The sequence below is a fragment of the Callospermophilus lateralis genome, chromosome 13 (genome assembly GCF_048772815.1).
Source record: "Callospermophilus lateralis isolate mCalLat2 chromosome 13, mCalLat2.hap1, whole genome shotgun sequence".
NCBI lineage: Eukaryota > Metazoa > Chordata > Mammalia > Rodentia > Sciuridae > Callospermophilus > Callospermophilus lateralis.
In genome coordinates this window covers 56785893-56803556 of record NC_135317.1, presented here as the reverse complement: position 1 = coordinate 56803556, position 17664 = coordinate 56785893, and the positions used below count along the sequence as shown (strand labels likewise).

At 35.8% G+C, this 17664-nt stretch overlaps 1 protein-coding gene across 1 annotated transcript in view; it reads left to right on the top strand.

Annotated features, from left to right (window-relative positions):
• Smyd3 (SET and MYND domain containing 3) overlaps window positions 1-17664 on the top strand; it is a 706977-nt gene that overhangs the window by 177611 nt on the left and 511702 nt on the right. Inside the window, exons 3-4 of the mRNA XM_076873152.1 lie at window positions 10994-11101; window positions 11857-11914. Of these exons, the coding sequence (XP_076729267.1) occupies window positions 10994-11101; window positions 11857-11914 (166 nt within the window). The remainder of the gene's footprint in view (window positions 1-10993; window positions 11102-11856; window positions 11915-17664) is intronic.

The following is a 17664-nucleotide window of genomic DNA, read 5'->3' as shown; positions in this document are numbered from 1 at the left end:
GCTTGCATGTGCATGCTCTGTCATGTCTCCTGTCCCAGGAGCTGCTGTGTCCAGATTGATTGATTGATTTGCAATATTTGGACTGAACCCAGTGCTGCTTTAACACTGAGCTATATATCCAGCCCTTTAAAAAAATTATTTTTATAATTTGAGATAGGGTTTTACTAAGTTGCTCAGGCTGGCCTTGAACTTGTACAATGTTGCCGAGATTATAGGTGTATGCCATTGCACCTTGCATGTTATCCATAGTTTTGAAAGAACACTTAAAATTCAGTAGTAAGATAATCCAGTAAAATAAGCAAAAGATTTGAATACTTCAAGAAGATATACATTGAAAAATATTCAACATCATTAGTCATTAGAGTAATAAAAATTATAACCATAATGAGATACCACTATATTTTCACTAGCAAACCTGAAAAAAAAAAAAAAAAAGAAAAAGATTTACCTTGCCAAGTCCTCGCAAGACTGTGGAACAGCTGGAACCCTCATTCAATGAATTTAAAATGTTACCATTTCTTTGGGCATGTTTGGTAGTTTCTAGTAACCTTTAAGTTTAACTTCTAAGTGACCCAGCAATTCTCCTATGTGTTTACCCAGGAGTTATGAAAGTATATTACAACAAAGAAAGATTTGCACATTAAGAGTTCAGTGTTCCAAACCTGGAAACAACTAAAATATTACCCCATAGGTAAGCGAACAATAAACAAACACACATGCTATACTATTACTGACCACACACAAAAATGGGCAACTACTAACGTATGCATCAACAGGAGTGAATCTCAGAACATTATATTGAGAGAAGGAAGCTAGTTAGGAAGTACTACTACTATTCTGGATTAGATAAAAGTAATCTGTATTGATGGAGACAAGATTACTGGTTGCTGGGAAGGAGGATATAAATATGAAGGGACCCAAGGGAACCTTTGAAGAGTAATGACATATTTTGTATCTTAATTTTGGTGTTGGTTATGTGGATGGATGAAGTATTTTATTGTCATTTAAATTATATCTCAGTAAGTTAAGAAATATTTCTTATTACAAAGTCATAAAGTATATGTTAATTGCATTTTTTCTTCTTTTTTTTTTTGCTTCTTTGACAGTGATCTGAATCTTAAACTACTCAAAAATCAATCTGTTGTTAAAGAAAATTGTTCTAGGAGGGAAAGAAATGGGAAAGGAAGATCGAATAGGATGCTTCAGCAATGGTCTGCAGTAGAGATCGCCTTAACATCAAATTCAACTAGGTTTTCCATTTTAACCTTCCATTGCTTACTCTAAATCACTCCAGTATTACAGAGTTGTTTCAAGACATTTTGGTATATAGGTTTTTGGTTAGTTCTGTTTTTTTAGGGGTACCCTAGATTGAATTCAGGGGCACTTTACTACTGAGTCACATTCCCAGCCCTATTTTCTGTTTTATTTAGAGACAGGGTTTCACTGAGTTACTTAGTGCCTCTCTTTTGCTGAGGCCGGCTTTGAATTTGTGATCCTCATGTCTCAACCTTCAGAGCTGCTGGGATTACAGGCGTGAGCCACCATGTCTGGAAATTGTCTGTTTTTCAGCTACTTTTCAGTGCGATTCTCTGACATAATGTGTTTGATTCTAGATCCTTGCTGGGATCCTCCCTGTTTGGTTAGGTGCTGTCAGAAATGGCTCTGATGGTGGCTGCTCTTCTTGATGGCTTCCTCTGCTTCTCTTACCACCTGCCCTCTTATCACCACTTTTGGACTTATAGATGAGATTAAACCAACTTCATCCCTTGGTGGCCCTTGTGGTTCACTTTCAGAGTTAAAATCTTGATAATTACTTGAGTGGGATAAGTGAAATGCATGTGCCACTTCTGCCACGTTCAACTAGAACCTGGTGTTGATAGTTTGATTAACAGGTCTCTTTCAAATAAGTTCTAAAGTCTATAGAATAAATCACTTATTTTGCCCTCCTGCTAAAATATATCAAATAAGTCAAGCCATGTTTATATGATTTCTTAGTAGATCAGAGTGCCGAACTTTCTGTAAAGGGCAGTATGATTGGGCTTGTGGACTATAGGATTTCTGTCATAACTGTTTAACTCTACTGTAGCATGAAAAGGATGAATGTAACGAAGGAGTGTGGTTATAGTGCAATACAATTTTACAAAGAGTTGGCAGGATGTATTTGATTTGTAGGCTGCAATTTGCTGAACCCCAACTGGATGATGATTGACTTCTTTAGAGGAACTCATGTTATTATTGCCTCGTATTCTGTGGTTCCTCAGTTAGCCAATGGACTGTATTTTCTGTTTTCTAAAAAGTCATAATCAGTTCTTGTTTTTTTTTAATCTTCGTGTTCTATGACCATTCCTGTGTCTCTTTCCTTTATATTCAACTCCATATCTAATTTGAATAAGGCCAGTGGGAAGGCACTCTTGTTCTATATATGATACAGTGTGCAGTAAGCTTTTAAGTGATAAGTCTAATGTCTATCACTGAATCTCTAGTGTGCTCTAAGGAGATTTTATTCAAGATTTTAATCAATACCTGTCAATCAGCTTTTAGCTGTTAGACAACCTGCTTAGCCTTCCAGTTTTCTTTTTCCAGATTCCAGATTTTCAGATCTTCATGCATCTGACAACCTGTAATTCAATATTGGACTACTTATGAAACATAAAAGAGAGGTATGATTTGTTTGCTCTCAGTAGTCTGTAAATGAATGGAAGATTTTCAGGTTTATTTTTGTCTGCAAGTTGCATGGCAACTTCACTATCCTACGTTTTGACCATAGGAAACTCTTGTAGATGATTGTGAGTAGAGTGAATCATGAACGTGTAATAAAAAATTATCATGTCTGTATTTCAAAAGATGTTCCGTTTATTGATAATTATGTGAGCTGACTCAAAATAATTTTCTTTTCTACATATTTTAAAACTGGTTCTACCTTCCTAGTGACCTAAAATCTGAGGAAAATACTATTCTGTACTTCCAGTGCCATGAAGGCTAACCTGGGCAGGTCTCAAGAATATTATCATGTTAATCAGAATGTCATTTGTTTATACCATTTGTTTGGAATGGATGTCACAGAATCATAGGATTTTAATCAATGAAAAGCTGCCTTTGAGATCTTTGAATCCAATCCTCTTACAGAATAAATACCAGATAAACTTTGGTTATGACTCAGATGTATTTTATCCAGATTGTGTCAATATATGATGATCTCTCCCAACACTTCATTCCACATGACAAGGAGTTGCCCTGAAATGAATGTCTACCCCAACCAAAATCCAGTGTTCAACAGCATTTAAATTGGTTATTAAGTAGTAGTATATAGTTACTTAGTGTCTAAAGAGAAGAGGAAAATACTACAATAATAGTCAAAACTATTATTTTGTATAAGAAAAAAAGAAATAAATTGATTTTTTCCTTTCTATTGTAACGTTAGATCTTTCCTTTTATAATCAATCAATAGCCTATAAGATTGGTCTATAAAAAGAGGTTTTAGGTATTTTTCTTTCATGTCTTCTTGGGATGGCCTTAATTTCTAATAATCAATGATAATATATAGTAAATTTTATCTCCTAACTGGTACTGGTTTTATAATAAATCATAGGATAGTCATTGAACACCTGTTCACATGCAAGTTATACTCATTAAGGAAAACCGTATACATTTTGAGTTGAGTTTTGTATATGGTGAGAGATAGGGGTTTAATTTCATTTTTTTGAATATGGATTTCCAGTTTTCTCAGCACCATTTGTTGAAGAGGCTGTCTTTTCTCCAATGCATGTCTTTGGTGCCTTTGTCTAATATAATTGTACTTTTGTGGGTTAGTCTCCTCTACTCTGTACCATTGGTCTACCAGTCTGTTTTGGTGTCAATACCATGCTGTTTTTGTTACTGTTGCTCTGTATAATAGTTCAAAGTCTAGTATAGTGGTGCCACCTGCTTCACTATTCCTGCTAAGGATTACTTTAGCTATTCTGGGTCTCTTATTTTTCCAGATGAATTTCATGACTGCCTTTTCTATTTCTATGAGGAATGTCATAGGGATTTTGATCAGAATTGCATTAAATCTAATTAGGACTTTTGTAAATATGGTCCTTTTGATAATATTAATTCTGTCTATCCAAGAGCGAGTTAGATTCTTCCATCTTCTAAGGTATTATTTGATTTCTTTCTTTAGGCTTCTATAGTTTTCATTGTATAGATCTTTCACCTCTTTTGTTAAGTTGATTCCCAGGTATCTTATTTTATTTTATTTTTTTAGGATATTGTGAATGGGATAGTTTTCCTCATTTGCTTCTCAGAGGATTGACACTGATATACAGAAATGCCTTTGATTTATGGTTGTTGATTTTATATCCTGTTACTTTGCTGAATTCACTTACTAATTCTAGAAGTTTTCTGGTGGAGTTTTTTGGGTCTTTTAGGTATAGAATCATATCATCAGCAAATAGAGCTAATTTAAGTTCTTCTTTTCATATATATATATATATATATATATATATATAATTTCTTTCGTCTAATTGCTCTGGCCAGTGTTTCAAGAACTATGTTGAATAGAAGTGGTGAAAGAGGGCATCCCTGTCTTGTTCCAGATTTTAGAGGGAATGCCTTCAGTTTTTCTTCATTTAGAATGATATTGGCCTGAGGCTTAGCTTAGCATAGATAGCCTTTATGATGTTGGGATATGTTCCTGTTATTCCTAGTTTTTCTAGTGTTTTGAACATAAAGGGGTGCTGTATTTTGTCAAATGCTTTTTTAAGTCTATTTATGTGATGAATTACATTTATTGATTTCTGTATGTTGAACCAAACTTGCATCCCTGGGATGGATCCCACTTGATTATGGTGCACAATCTTTTTGACATATTTTTGTATTCGATTTGCCAGAATTTTATTGCATCTATGTTCATTAGAGATATTGGTCTGAAGTTTTCTTTCTTTGAAATGTCTTTATCTTGTTTTGGAATCAAGGTGATATTGACCTCATAGAATGGGTTTTGGAGGTGCTCACTCTTTTTCTATTTTCTGAAATAATTTGAAGAGTATTGGTATTAGTTCTTCTTTAAAGGTCTTGTAGAACTTGGCTGTGTATCCATACAGTCCTGGGCTTTTCTTGGTTGGTAGTCTTTTGATATCAAATTTCTAATTATCTTCTGTATTTCTGTAGTGTCTGTTGTGATATTACCTTTTTCTTCATGTATGGTGGTAATTTGAGTTCTCCCTCTTCTTCTCTTCGTTAACATGGCTAATGGTCTGCCAGTTTTATTTATTTTTTTCAAAGAACCAACTTTTAGTTTTGTCAATTTTTTTATTTGTTTCTTGTTTCAATTTCATTGATTTCCACTCTAATTTTAATTTTTTCCTGCCTTCTACTGCTTTTGCTGTGGATTTCTTCTTCTTTTTCTAGGGCTTTGAGATGTAGGTGAGGTCATTTATTTGTTGACTTTTTCTTCTTTTAAGGAATGAATTCCATGCAATGAATTTTCCTCTTAGTACTGCTTTCAGAGTGTCCCAGAGATTTCGATATGTCTGTGTTCTCATTTACCTCTAAGAATTTTTTAATCTCCTCCTTGATGTTTTCTGTAACCCATTGTTCATTCAATAGCATATTGTTCAGTCTCCAGGTGATGAAGAAATTCTTATTTTTTATTTTGTCGTAAATTTCCAATTTCATCCCATTATGATCTGATAAAATGCATGGTAGTATCTCTACTTTATTGTATTTGCTAAGAGTTGCTTTGTGGCATAGTATATGGTCTATTTTCCAGAAGGATCCATGTGCTGCTGAGAAGAAAGTCTATCTACTTGATGCTGGTTGAAATATTCTATATATGTTTGTTAAGTCTAAGTTATTAATTGTGTTTTTGAGCTCTATAGTTTCTTTATTCAACTTTTGTTTGGGAGAACTATCCAGTGGTGAGAGAGGTGTGTTAAAGTCACCCACAATTATTGTGTTGTGGTCAGTTTGACTCTTGAACTTGAGAAGGGTTTGTTTGATGAACATAGCTGCACCTTTGGGACATATATATTTATGATTGTTGTGTCTTGTTGGTGTATGGTTTCCTTGAGCAGTATGTAATGTCCATCTTTATCCCTTTTGATTAGCTTTGGCTTGAAGTCTACTTTATTTGATATGAGTAAGGAAACCCCTGCTTGCTTCCGTAGTCCATTTGAGTGGTATGATTTTTCCGAACCTTTCACCTTCAGTCTGTGTATGTCTTTTCCTATCAGATGAGTGTAGGCATCATATTGTTAGATCTTTTTTTTTTTTTAAATCCAATCTGCTAGCCTATGTCTTTTGATTGGTGAGTTTAAGCCATTAACATTTAGGGTTACTATTGAGACATGGTTTGTATTTACAACCATATTTGTTTATTTTTGTTATTTAACTTGACTTGGTTTTCCTCTTTGATTAGTTTTTCCTTTAGTGTACTACCTCCCCCTGTTGGTTTTCATTGTTGTTTTTCATTTCCTCTTTATGAAATATTTTGCCAAGTATGTTTTGCAGTGCCGGTTTTCTAGCTACAAATTCTTTTAATTTTTGTTTATTGTGGAAGGTTTTGATTTCATCTTCAAATCTGAAGCTTAATTTTGCTTGATACAACATTTCTTGGTTTGCACCCATTATCTTTCAGAGTTTGAAATATGTTGTTCCAGATCTTCTAACTTTCAGGGTCTGTGTTGAAAAATCTGCTGTTATCCTAATTGGTTTACCCTATATGTGATCTGATTCCCTTCTCTTGTGGCTTTTAAAATTCTCTCCTTATTCTGTATGTTGGGCATTTTCATTATAATGTGTCTTGGTGTGGATCTGTTGTGATTTTGCACATTTGGCGTCCTGTAGGTTTCTTGGATTTGGATTCCCATTGCATTCTTCGTATCTGGAAAGTTTTCTGATATTATTTCATTGAATAGATTGCTCATTCCTTTGGTTTGGTCTTCTATGCCTTCCTCTACCCAATAACTCTTAAATTTGGTCTTTTTATGCTATCCCATATTTCCTGAATGTTCTGCTTGTAGTTTTACTGTGCTGTCTATGTTCTTTTCTAGATGATATATTTTATCTTCGTTGTCTGATGTCCTATCTTCTAAGTGGTCTACTCTGTTGATGATGCTCTCATTTGAGTTTCTTATTTGGTTTATTATTTTGTTCATTTCAAGGATTTTTTTTTTTTTTTGGTTATTTTGTATAACCGCTATCTCCCTGTTGAGGTGATCTTTTGCTTCTTGGATTTGTTTATGTAGCTCATTGTCGAAGTGATCTTTCACTGCCTGTATTTGTTCTCTTATGCCTTCTTTGAAATCCCAAAACATTTTAATCATGTATATCCTGAAATCTTTCTCTGTCGTTGTTTTCTGCTGTAGCTGTCAATATTTCTAATGATGTGTTGTCTTGATTTGTTTGTGGTACTTTATTCCCTTGTCTTTTCATGTTGCTCGCATTTCTTTCTTTCCAGCTCTGTGGGACTGGTGTGTTATTGTTTTTACCCTACAGATTTGTAGTGCTCTTGTATGGTTCCAGGATCCCTCCTTTGTGGGGAAGGGCAATGTTAACAGAGCCCAATATCAACAGTACAACACCTATGAATAAATTATTGTTATTAAGACATTTATAGTTAATCTCAATGTCCAGAAATGTTGGATTCAATTATTATTTAAAATATAATTAGTAGTTTCATAAAAGGTGTACAGTTTTGGTGGTGGGCAGTGAACTGGGGGTCAGGCATATGATGATATGCTAAGAGGGAAAGATGTAAGGGTATGGGGTTAACATAACTTAGGAAATTTGAAGGAGAATTTTAATGAAGAGGGTTCATAGCAGGGGAATAGACAGGAGGTAATTTAGGATAGACAAGTACATTGGAGGAGAGTAGAGTACATAAAAACAAACACACATATATATTTAGAAAATTACAGGATGTTAAAATAGTAAAATTTGGAGGATGAAAGAAGAAGAAAGGAGAAGGAAAAAAAGGAAAGAAAGAAAGAGAAAAAAGAGAAAGAAGAAAAAAAGAAAAAGGGATGTCTTATGTAATTCCTGTATATGATATTATTCAGGTGACTCAGTTCTGAAATATCTATTTCATGTAAAGTTCTTGGTTTCACATATGTTGGGGTTGTGAGGGCCAGAGGATAGAAAGGTAGAGGAGAAAGGAGAAGGAGAAGAAGGAAAAAAAATACTCTTAGACTTCCATTTCCTTCTTGCTTCTCATCTCTTCCAGTAGGTGGAGTTGTCTGTTTTAAGCTGGAGTCTGTCTTTAGGGTGGTGTATGTAACCAGCATGAGAAGACTTGAGCCCCAGTATTGTCTCCCTCTCTTGTCTGGAGCTTCCCCTATCCTGGTCTCTCTGTTTTGCTCCAGGTTTTAGACCCCTTTCCTCTCTTGCTTATCAGGTCCCAATTGCTTGATCTCTCACCCTCAGGCTTGCACTGTGCTTCATTCAACTGAGAGCGGTTTTTGTGCTGGGTAGTCACTGCGCCAAGTTATCGCAGCTGGTGTGGGACAGATTATTATGAAGTTGGAAACAAGGTACCTGTTCAAATGGAGATCCACTCTGATAGCCAGTCCACCAAAAAATTGGGAGAAAGGTTTTCCAAGATGGAGTTGGTGTGCTTCCAGCACTGGGGTGTCTGGTGAGGTGGGGGGAGCTGGGCTGGCCTTGTGCTGGGGCTAGATTGCAGCCATGTGATCTGCGTGGGAGTGGAGCACAGCTGATTAGGTGATTCTGCCACACTGCTTGCTATGCCGCTTGAGAGCTGTGTGCGCGCAAGAACTGCAGGCTTTGGGTCTGGAGTGCAGAGTCTTACTGGAACACAGAGACTCTGATTTCTTTGCAGGTGGTCGTAGCTCTGAGGGTTTCTGTGAAAATCCACTGTAGAGGGGTCCTGTTGCACACTCTGAGATGTTGTATTCTGCCTAGGTGATACCTTGTGGAGACACCGCCAGACTGCTTTCTTGGTTTCATTCCTCAGAGCAGCCAGAAATGGTATCTCTTATATTCTACCATCTTGGATCCCCTAAAGTGGAGGTTTTAAAAAAGGAGTTATCAGTTTCTACTATATTTGGGACTGGGGTTGATTAAAATCTGTTCTTAATTATTATTATTTTTTGTCTCAAATTACCTGTGCTTTATTTTGTTGAGGGTGATTATTGTTCAGCTGGATGTGTACTCAGGCATTTGAATAAATCTGAAGGTGCCTTCTCAATGACTTGTTGGTACTTTGTGGTTTGTTCCTGCCCAAACAGTTTGTCCATTAAGAGGTTCTTTCAGGTCTTACAACTTTCATAACCAAATGAAAGCCCTTCTAGAAAAGTTATGGTTCTCTCTTCAGTCTGTTTCTTGTCAGTGTAAAGAACCATGAATTTGTTTAACCTATTCTCAAAGACCAGATGCAGGAAAGTAAGTACGTAGGTATATGTGAGTTGGTATATAAATAACCTAACTTCACAAAAAATGGCAATGGCAATCATGAGAACCTGAGTTAAACAATTTATACAGATTGCTTTAATGAATAATTTTTTAGGACTTTTAAGTGGAGTCTGCATGATTTTTATGTGTTTAAAACAGAATGAAACTGGGCTGGGGTTGTGGCTCAGCAGTAGAGCGCTCGCCTAGCACATGTGAGGCACTGGGTTGCATCCTCAGCACCACATAAAAATAAATAAATAAAATAAAGATATTATGTTCAACTACAACTAATGAAAAATATTAAAAAAAACACAATGAAGCCATATATTTTGACATGTTGGTAATTTTTTATTACTAATCCTAATAATTACTAATTAGTAGCCCCATTAACAACAAACATTTTCTTTCACAGAGTTATATTTTGATATTAAGTCTTTAAGTGATTAAATGCATCTGTATAAAAGGCCATTATAGGTGTAAACACTTGTTCTAGAGTATTGTCAAAGACATTCTCCAGTATGTTGATTCTGATTCTTGGAGTGCATTTCTCCTGTGTTTAATGCTTTGTAAAGCAATGTGTTTTTCTTTTCTGTCCGATGAGAATGATATAAGCCATTTTGCTTTCTCTTTTGCCTTGCCTGTAAGGCAACTCATAACTGTAGTGCAAAAACATGGTGATTATTTAGCTCTCATGTTTAGTATACTAGGGATTTTCATTCTTCCCTTTTCTGTTTAGCTTATTTGGTAGTTAGGTCCTGGTTCTTGAGCCATACCTTCTTCATCTTTAATATAAGGATAATATCTTCTGTTTGGATTACTGTGAAAATCAAATGACATGTCTTTTTGTATGCTTAGCCAAGCGGCTAGTACATTTTAGAGTGCTAAGTAAATTCTAGAAGATTTTTCTCACTCCTCACCACTAATTTTAGCATTTTATTTATATTTTTACAAACTTAACTTCTTGCTCTTATTTATATTGATGCAGCTTAGTCTTGTTTGAAGTGAGTGAAATATAAATTCTGAAAAAAAAGATTAAGAGCAGGTTAAAAGGATTGCCATAGTGGAAGCAAGGGAGCCATGATTAGAGATGACAAAGAAGTAATAAACCTCTTGTAAACAATGTTTTCAAAACTTAGGTTCCTAGAAGTTCTAACCTATTTTGATTTTCCTAAACCATGTGTTTTATTTTTTAAAGTGGAGTGATATTTTCTTTTGTATTCAAAATGACTGCCTATTATTGAATCCCTTTTAGTCAGGTAAAAGACTATCTTATTATTAAGTAAGCCACAATGGTTCTTTCTCTGGAGTCTGTCACATAGGTAATGACCAATGGGAAAATTAAAGGACAGAGATAAGGTTGAGGCCCTTTGGCACTTTGTGGTTCATTCCAAGCAATTCCCATGCTTGGTAATGACATACTTGGCAAAGACTAAATCATGAATCCTTGGCAGTGTTCGAATATTGCTTTTATTTTCTATTTTGCAGTTGCATTTTGGCTGTTGAAATTAAATTAATGTTGGTGATTCTCTACATTCAAAATCAGTGTAAATGAAAGTTAAATTGTATGTTTCTGATGTGCACTCCATTCTTACCTTCACAGAAAAAAGCTTGGCAGGACCACAAGCGGGAATGCAAATGCCTTAAAAGCTGCAAACCTAGATATCCTCCTGACTCTGTGCGACTTCTTGGTCGAGTTGTCTTCAAACTTGTGAGTGTTTACTTGTAAAAGACACTTGAGTTTTAATTTACCAAAAGCTTTTGCAGTTGCATTTATTTCTCATATTTTAGGCTGAAATTGAACCCATGTTAAGGTACAGAGTAAATTATTGCAGGTAGTATCTTAAGATACTCCTGTTAATCAAGGAATTATAGCAGTGAAGAAGTGCAGAGCCCCCTTTAAAAGCCCTATGATCTCCTGGGAATAGAAGAGTGGGATCCTAAATTTAGGGTATAAGATGTTAGCAATTAATATTTGTTATGTTGCCTTTGTCATTTTCCTGCTGTGAGCTAAGGTACAGGACATGTATTTTTTTTTTTTTTTTGGTTGTCTTTTCATACAGTGCCAGTTAGTAGAATTTGTGAAATCCTCTTCTAAAGAAGCCTTCTAGTTTGTTTGGCTAGGCTTTCGCATGAATATCTTTCCCAAATACTATAGGCTCCAGGTCTGTTCTTTCCTTTGTTTATTGATTTTTTTTTTGCCACTCTAAAATCTACAGAGCTTTGAGAATGTAAAAAGAGGTTTGCATTTGATGATTAAACTGGTAGGTGAAGCTACAAGTTAGATTTTCTTTTACAGTTGTTCCAGATTAGGTAAATCAGCTGTCAAAAATGATAAAGAGAAAGAACTTATAAGAAATAGCCTTTTGGTAGACTTTCATTTAAATATGTAAAGGTATTCAAACATATTCCTTCATATATTGGAGTGCTTCGGATTATTTTTGGTTTCCCTCCTTTCCTTCACAGATGGAAGAAACTCCCTCAGAATCTGAGAAACTTTACTCATTTTATGATCTGGAATCAAGTAAGTGATTTCCTATCATCATCTTAAAAAAAGAAAAAAAAAAGTCTGTCATTTGTTTGCTGAGCTGGTGAAGAGCTTTGCTGATGGATTGACTGATTGTGAACCCAGGGCATCACTCATACTGAGCACATGCTCTACCACTGACCTGCACCCCTCCCCAGCCCCCAAACTGCTTTATTTCCAACTTTGTTTTTCTGTCTCCTTATTATGTGAAACAAACCTAACAAAGGTTTTTGTTTTTATAAGTAACTGACTCATTAGTTTATTTAATTTATTTCATGGCAGTTTGGGCCTTACAGAAGTTTATGAAGTACTATAAAGATGTCTAGGGTGTTCGGGGTAATGTCACCATTTATCCAGTTGACAAAATTTTCCTTCTGTTTCTCTTTCCTTTTTCCCCTTCATTCCTCTCTTGGTTTCCTCTTCTGTTTTTTCTTTTTCCTTTTCTTTTTCTGATGACAGGAAAGAGAGATATAATGAATATGAGAGTTTCAGGGAGTTTTGGGGGTCACTGTTGCTTTAGGTAGTAAAGTCAAAGGTATAGATGACTTAGTCTTTATGACAGAGTGTTGTTCCTACCAGTAGTCCAGCTACTTGGAATGAATGATAGGCTTTCCAGATCTGAGTGTCAAGCAAATGTAAGGTTTGTATTGCTTTTTGTACTGGCACAGATCCTGTTCATTGAGTTTGTAAAAGACTTCAATCTCAAACTGGCCAGAGCTCAGTGTGAATTTGCTACACAGTTTAATATTTCTGGATGGAGACAAATAAAAGATGATTTAGTACACATTTATGCTTATGGGATACTAAGTGCCAATAAATTATTATTTAAGAAATCATTGGGTCAATTATTGTGTTGAACAAGTATTATAAAGAAAATATACAGACCTGACATGAGCAGCAAAGTATCTTTTCAAATTTTAATAGAGAACTAATTAGTCATTTTTACTTGTATTACTGCTAGGTAATTAAAATATCTTACAGTAAATTTCACTATTAATATTAGTGCTGTTCAGTAGTAATGTCATATGCCGCAGTCTGACTGGGCACAAAATCACGAGCCACTCAAGCAGGAACAAACTTTATTTTTTGAAACTGCCGCCAATGTCCCGTACGCTCCTGGGAAGATTGCCGACCGACCTACGCGGCGTTCTCCCGGACCCCAACAGGAAGTCCCTCCTCCGGAATTCCATTCTACTGCACTTCCCCAACCAATGGGAACTCTCCAGCAGTTCCGTAGCAGGCTGAGGTGGACAGCAGGAGTCCAATATCCATATGAATGCAGATCTTAACATAATCATATCATCTCAATGGCTTGCTGGCGTCACCTTTCACCCAAAAATGCCATGCATCATATTACTTGGCTGTGGCTCTTAGCATCTCCCCCCTTATGTTTAATTAAGCAACAAGCAATGTGGCTAGGGACTGTGCCTGTTAGGTTTGTCCAATTCAACATATGGTCCTTACCCGTCATCGGATGAACTGACCTCTAGGCGTCAGCCTCCTGTCTTAGGTTGATACCACTGCAATTGGATTATACCCGTCACTGACTACCAGTCCAGCATATAGCCATACTTGTGGATAGGCCTATGCACCAGTGGAGGGGTGAGGTTCTTTGTTTCACCTCTGTTGGCCCCCAAATTTGGCCTTGGTGCCAGTGGGGGGGTGAGGTTCTTTGCCTCACCTCTGTTGGCCCCCAAAATTAGACCATCACTAGTAGAAGGGAGGAGGATACAGAAATGCCACGACACCAAGCCAATTGACGGCTCCTTAGGAAAAATTGCATCACTGGTGACACATCAGCAAAGATACGCCAGCACTACCATAATTCGCTGCATCAACAGATAGATCACAATGCATACAAGTGATACATAGTCCAGGCAAGTTCTGCAAGCAGTTCAAAGTGGAGGAATCTATCAATATGTCCATTTCCTCCCAAAATAAATCGACTCCTTGAATGAGCATTACTTGTTGAGTTATTATTCACTGATGCATCAGTTTATACAGTTTGTTGTGATAACTATCGAAGAAACTGTAGTTTGGTTTCATCTTTGTCTTCACCGGCACTGGGATGAAGATAGGAATTCTGACAATGATGCTAAAAAAAAAAAAACTATGTAACATTCCAACAGGTACTAAGAAAACAATTTTTTGAACAATTTACATTATCCTGAACAGAATTATTAAATATAATGAAAGGAAAGGTGAAAGTAAACAAACAGATCTGTTAACCTGCTTATTTGTACACATATTAAAACAATCCTCAACAGCTGTTTACCCAATTTAAATTAAACCATTAAAATCACGTGAATAATAATAAAAAAATTTGGATCCATTTATTCATGAGCGCTCCTCATATATGATATATGGACATACGCACATACAGACATACAACACAAAACAGAAGTGTGCACACGTAACATACAACACATAAGACAATAGTAAAGGCCTTGTAGCTTTATATAGGTGAAATCTTCATTGCAATGTTTAAAAATAAAACTGATCAGAAAAACATTAACCTAGGTCTGTATGAGCTCAAAAGTAAAATAGAACTTTATGATGTGGGAAAGAGCAATAATAAAATAGATATTGAAAAAAACATCCTAGTTAATCACTTCGCAGATGTAAGAATAGCCAAGCTGGAGCTCTGGATATCAGCTGTTATGGATTTGAGTCAAATCATCTTCTTTTTGATCTGTAGAAATTGTTTTGGTTTGTCTCTCTGTAATCCAAATGGGCTGCTGTTCTCCCTGTGGAAACAGAACTCCGACTCCAGACAATCACTGGGTCAGGACCTTTCCATTGTCCGGTTAGAATATCCTTCCAAAGTACCTTAGGCTTATGTACATTTTTTGGATACAAATGTCTTTCCGCAGCACTAAGCCCTGATGAATCCAAATTTAAAAAGTTTAGAGTAAAAAGGGTTATTTTATCTTTGAGGGATATATACCCCTTTCCAATTCCCTCCTTTTGTTTTAATAAGTACATTTTAATAGTTTGATGACCTTTTCAACTATGCCTTGTCCCTGTGGATTGTATGGAATTCCTGTTATGTGAGTAATGCCAAATGATGAGCAAAATTGTTTAAAAGAGGTAGAAGTATAACCAGGACCATTATCTGTTTTTAACTGTTTTGGAACGCCCACAGTGGCAAAATTTTGTAAGCAATGAGCTATAACATCTTTAGTTTTTTTCTCCGGCATGAAGGGAGCCCATCAAAAATCCGGAAGAAGTATCAACTGTAACATGTAAATATTTTAATTTTCCAAATTCTGGCAAGTGTGTGACGTCCATCTGCCAAATATGGTTAGGTATCAGTCCTCTAGGATTGACTCCAAGATTAACTTGTGGTAAAAATGTCATACAATTTTGACATTGTTTTATTATATGTCTGGCTTGTTCTTTAGTTATGTTAAAATGCTTTTGTAAAGTATTAGCATTGACATGGAACCTTTTATGAAAATTTATAGCTTCTTCTATTGTGGAGAAAATATGTATGTCATGTGTAGATTTATCTGCTAATTCATTGCCCAAACTAAGGGCTCCAGGCAATCCTGTATGTGCTCTGATATGACCTATAAAGAATGGATCTTTTCTGTCCCAGATTAGACTTTTTATAGTGAAAAACAAAGAGAAAACAGTAGAGGAAGGGGAAGTCCTACCAGCATCTTCAAGGGATACTATAGCATTAACTACATACTGACTATCAGAAAATAAATTAAATACAGAATCTTTGAACATCACAAAAGCTTGTAATACTTCATTAAGCTCTACCTTTTGAGCTGATTGTTTGGGTACTAAAAATGTAAAAGTTTGATCAGGGGTAACTACTACTGCTGCTGTACCATTATTTGACCCATCAGTGAATATATTTGGAGCATTCATGATAGGGGTTTTTCTTGTCATTTTTTGGAAAAACTACAGGATGCTTAGACCAGAAAGACAACAAAGGATTAGATGGTAAGCGATTATCAAATGAAACATTAGGTTTACACATGATTATTTCCCAAGTATTTAACTCATTAGCTAACTCATCAATTCGATCCATACTATATGGAGAGTAATAATTTTATTGGGAGAAATCCCAAACACTCCCTTTGCTGCTCTTATTCCTTTGAGTATTAATTGTCCTATAGCCTCAGGATACCTAGTAAGAATATTGTTAGGAGAATAAGATAAATGTATCCACAATAATGGACCTTCTTTCCAAAATACTCCTGTAGGAATATATTTTGTTGGTAGTACAATAAATAATAAAGGCAAAGTTATATGAATTCTATCCAAATGCATATTTTCCATATATGTTTCAATGAATTTTAATGCCTTTCTTGCTTCAGGTGTTAACATGCGGGGTGAATTTGGATCTGATGAACCTTTTAGGATATCAAATAAAGGTCCTAGCTCTCCTGTTAGTATGCCTAGATAAGGCCTTATCCAATTTATGTCTCCCAATAACTTTTGAAAGTCGTTAAGTGATTTGAGTTGATCTACTCGTATTTGAATTTTTGGTGGACAGATCATGGTTGAGGTTAATAGAACTCCTAAATAATTAATTGGAAGATTTAATTGTACTTTATCTATTGCTATCTCTAGATTATAATTTTTTAATAAATTTGTAAGTGTGGCATAACATTCTAGCAATGTGTTTTTATCTTTATGTGCCAATAATACATCATCCATATAGTGAAATATTTGTAGTTCAGGATTTTGATTTCTAAGTGGCTGGATTGCTTTGTTAACATAAATTTGACACATAGTTGGACTATTAGCCATCCCTTGAGGGAGTACTTTCCATTCATATCTCTGATCAGGACCTTCATGATTTAGTGTAGGGATAGTAAATGCAAAACGTGGATTATCCTCAGGATGAATTGGAATTTAAAAAAAACAATCTTTAATATCTATAGCTAAAACATACCAGGTTTTTGGTAAAGCAGACAATTGGGGAATCCCTGATTGATCAGGTTCCATAATAACCATCTCATTATTAATGGCTCTTACATCTTGCAATAATCTCCATTTACCAGATTTCTTTTTAATGACAAAAATGGGAGTATTATGGGGAGATACGGAAGGTTGTATATGTCCCTCCGCTAATTGTTGTTTGACCAGGTCATGGACTACTTGTATGTTTTCTTAGTCAGGGGCCACTGAGGAACCCACACTGGTCTTTCTGATTTCCAAGTAATTTTTATTGTCTCAGTGGCCCTTTCTGAAAACCCCATCCATGTCTATTTATTCTTTGATCTATTTGAATTGGTGCTGTCATACCTTGTTCTTGTTCTCTTAATCTTTTTTCTTTCCTAAAGCCTTGTCTAGCCCTAGTAGTGGGCGCATTAGGATTGATGTTATTTGTTAATGTCAAACCTAATTGATCTAGGACATCTCGTCCCCACAAATTTATAGGAAGATGATCCAATACATAGGGCTGTATAGTTCCTTCACATCCTTCAGGATCCTTCCAATCTAATACCATTGCACTTCTATGGGGATTAGTTGCCACTCCTAGGCCTCGAAGCGTTTGAGTGGCTTGTTGTAATGGCCAATGTTTTGGCCATTCTTGACGAGATATGATGCTAAGGTCAGCACCTGTGTCAAGTAACCCATTAAATTCATGTCCTTGAATATTTAGTTTTAGCATTGGGCGAGAATCTAAATTTAAAGACAGCATAGCCCAATCCACACCTGTGGAGCCTAATTCCCTGGAACTTCTTTCTACCGAACGACTGGAAAATTTATCATGCAGGCTG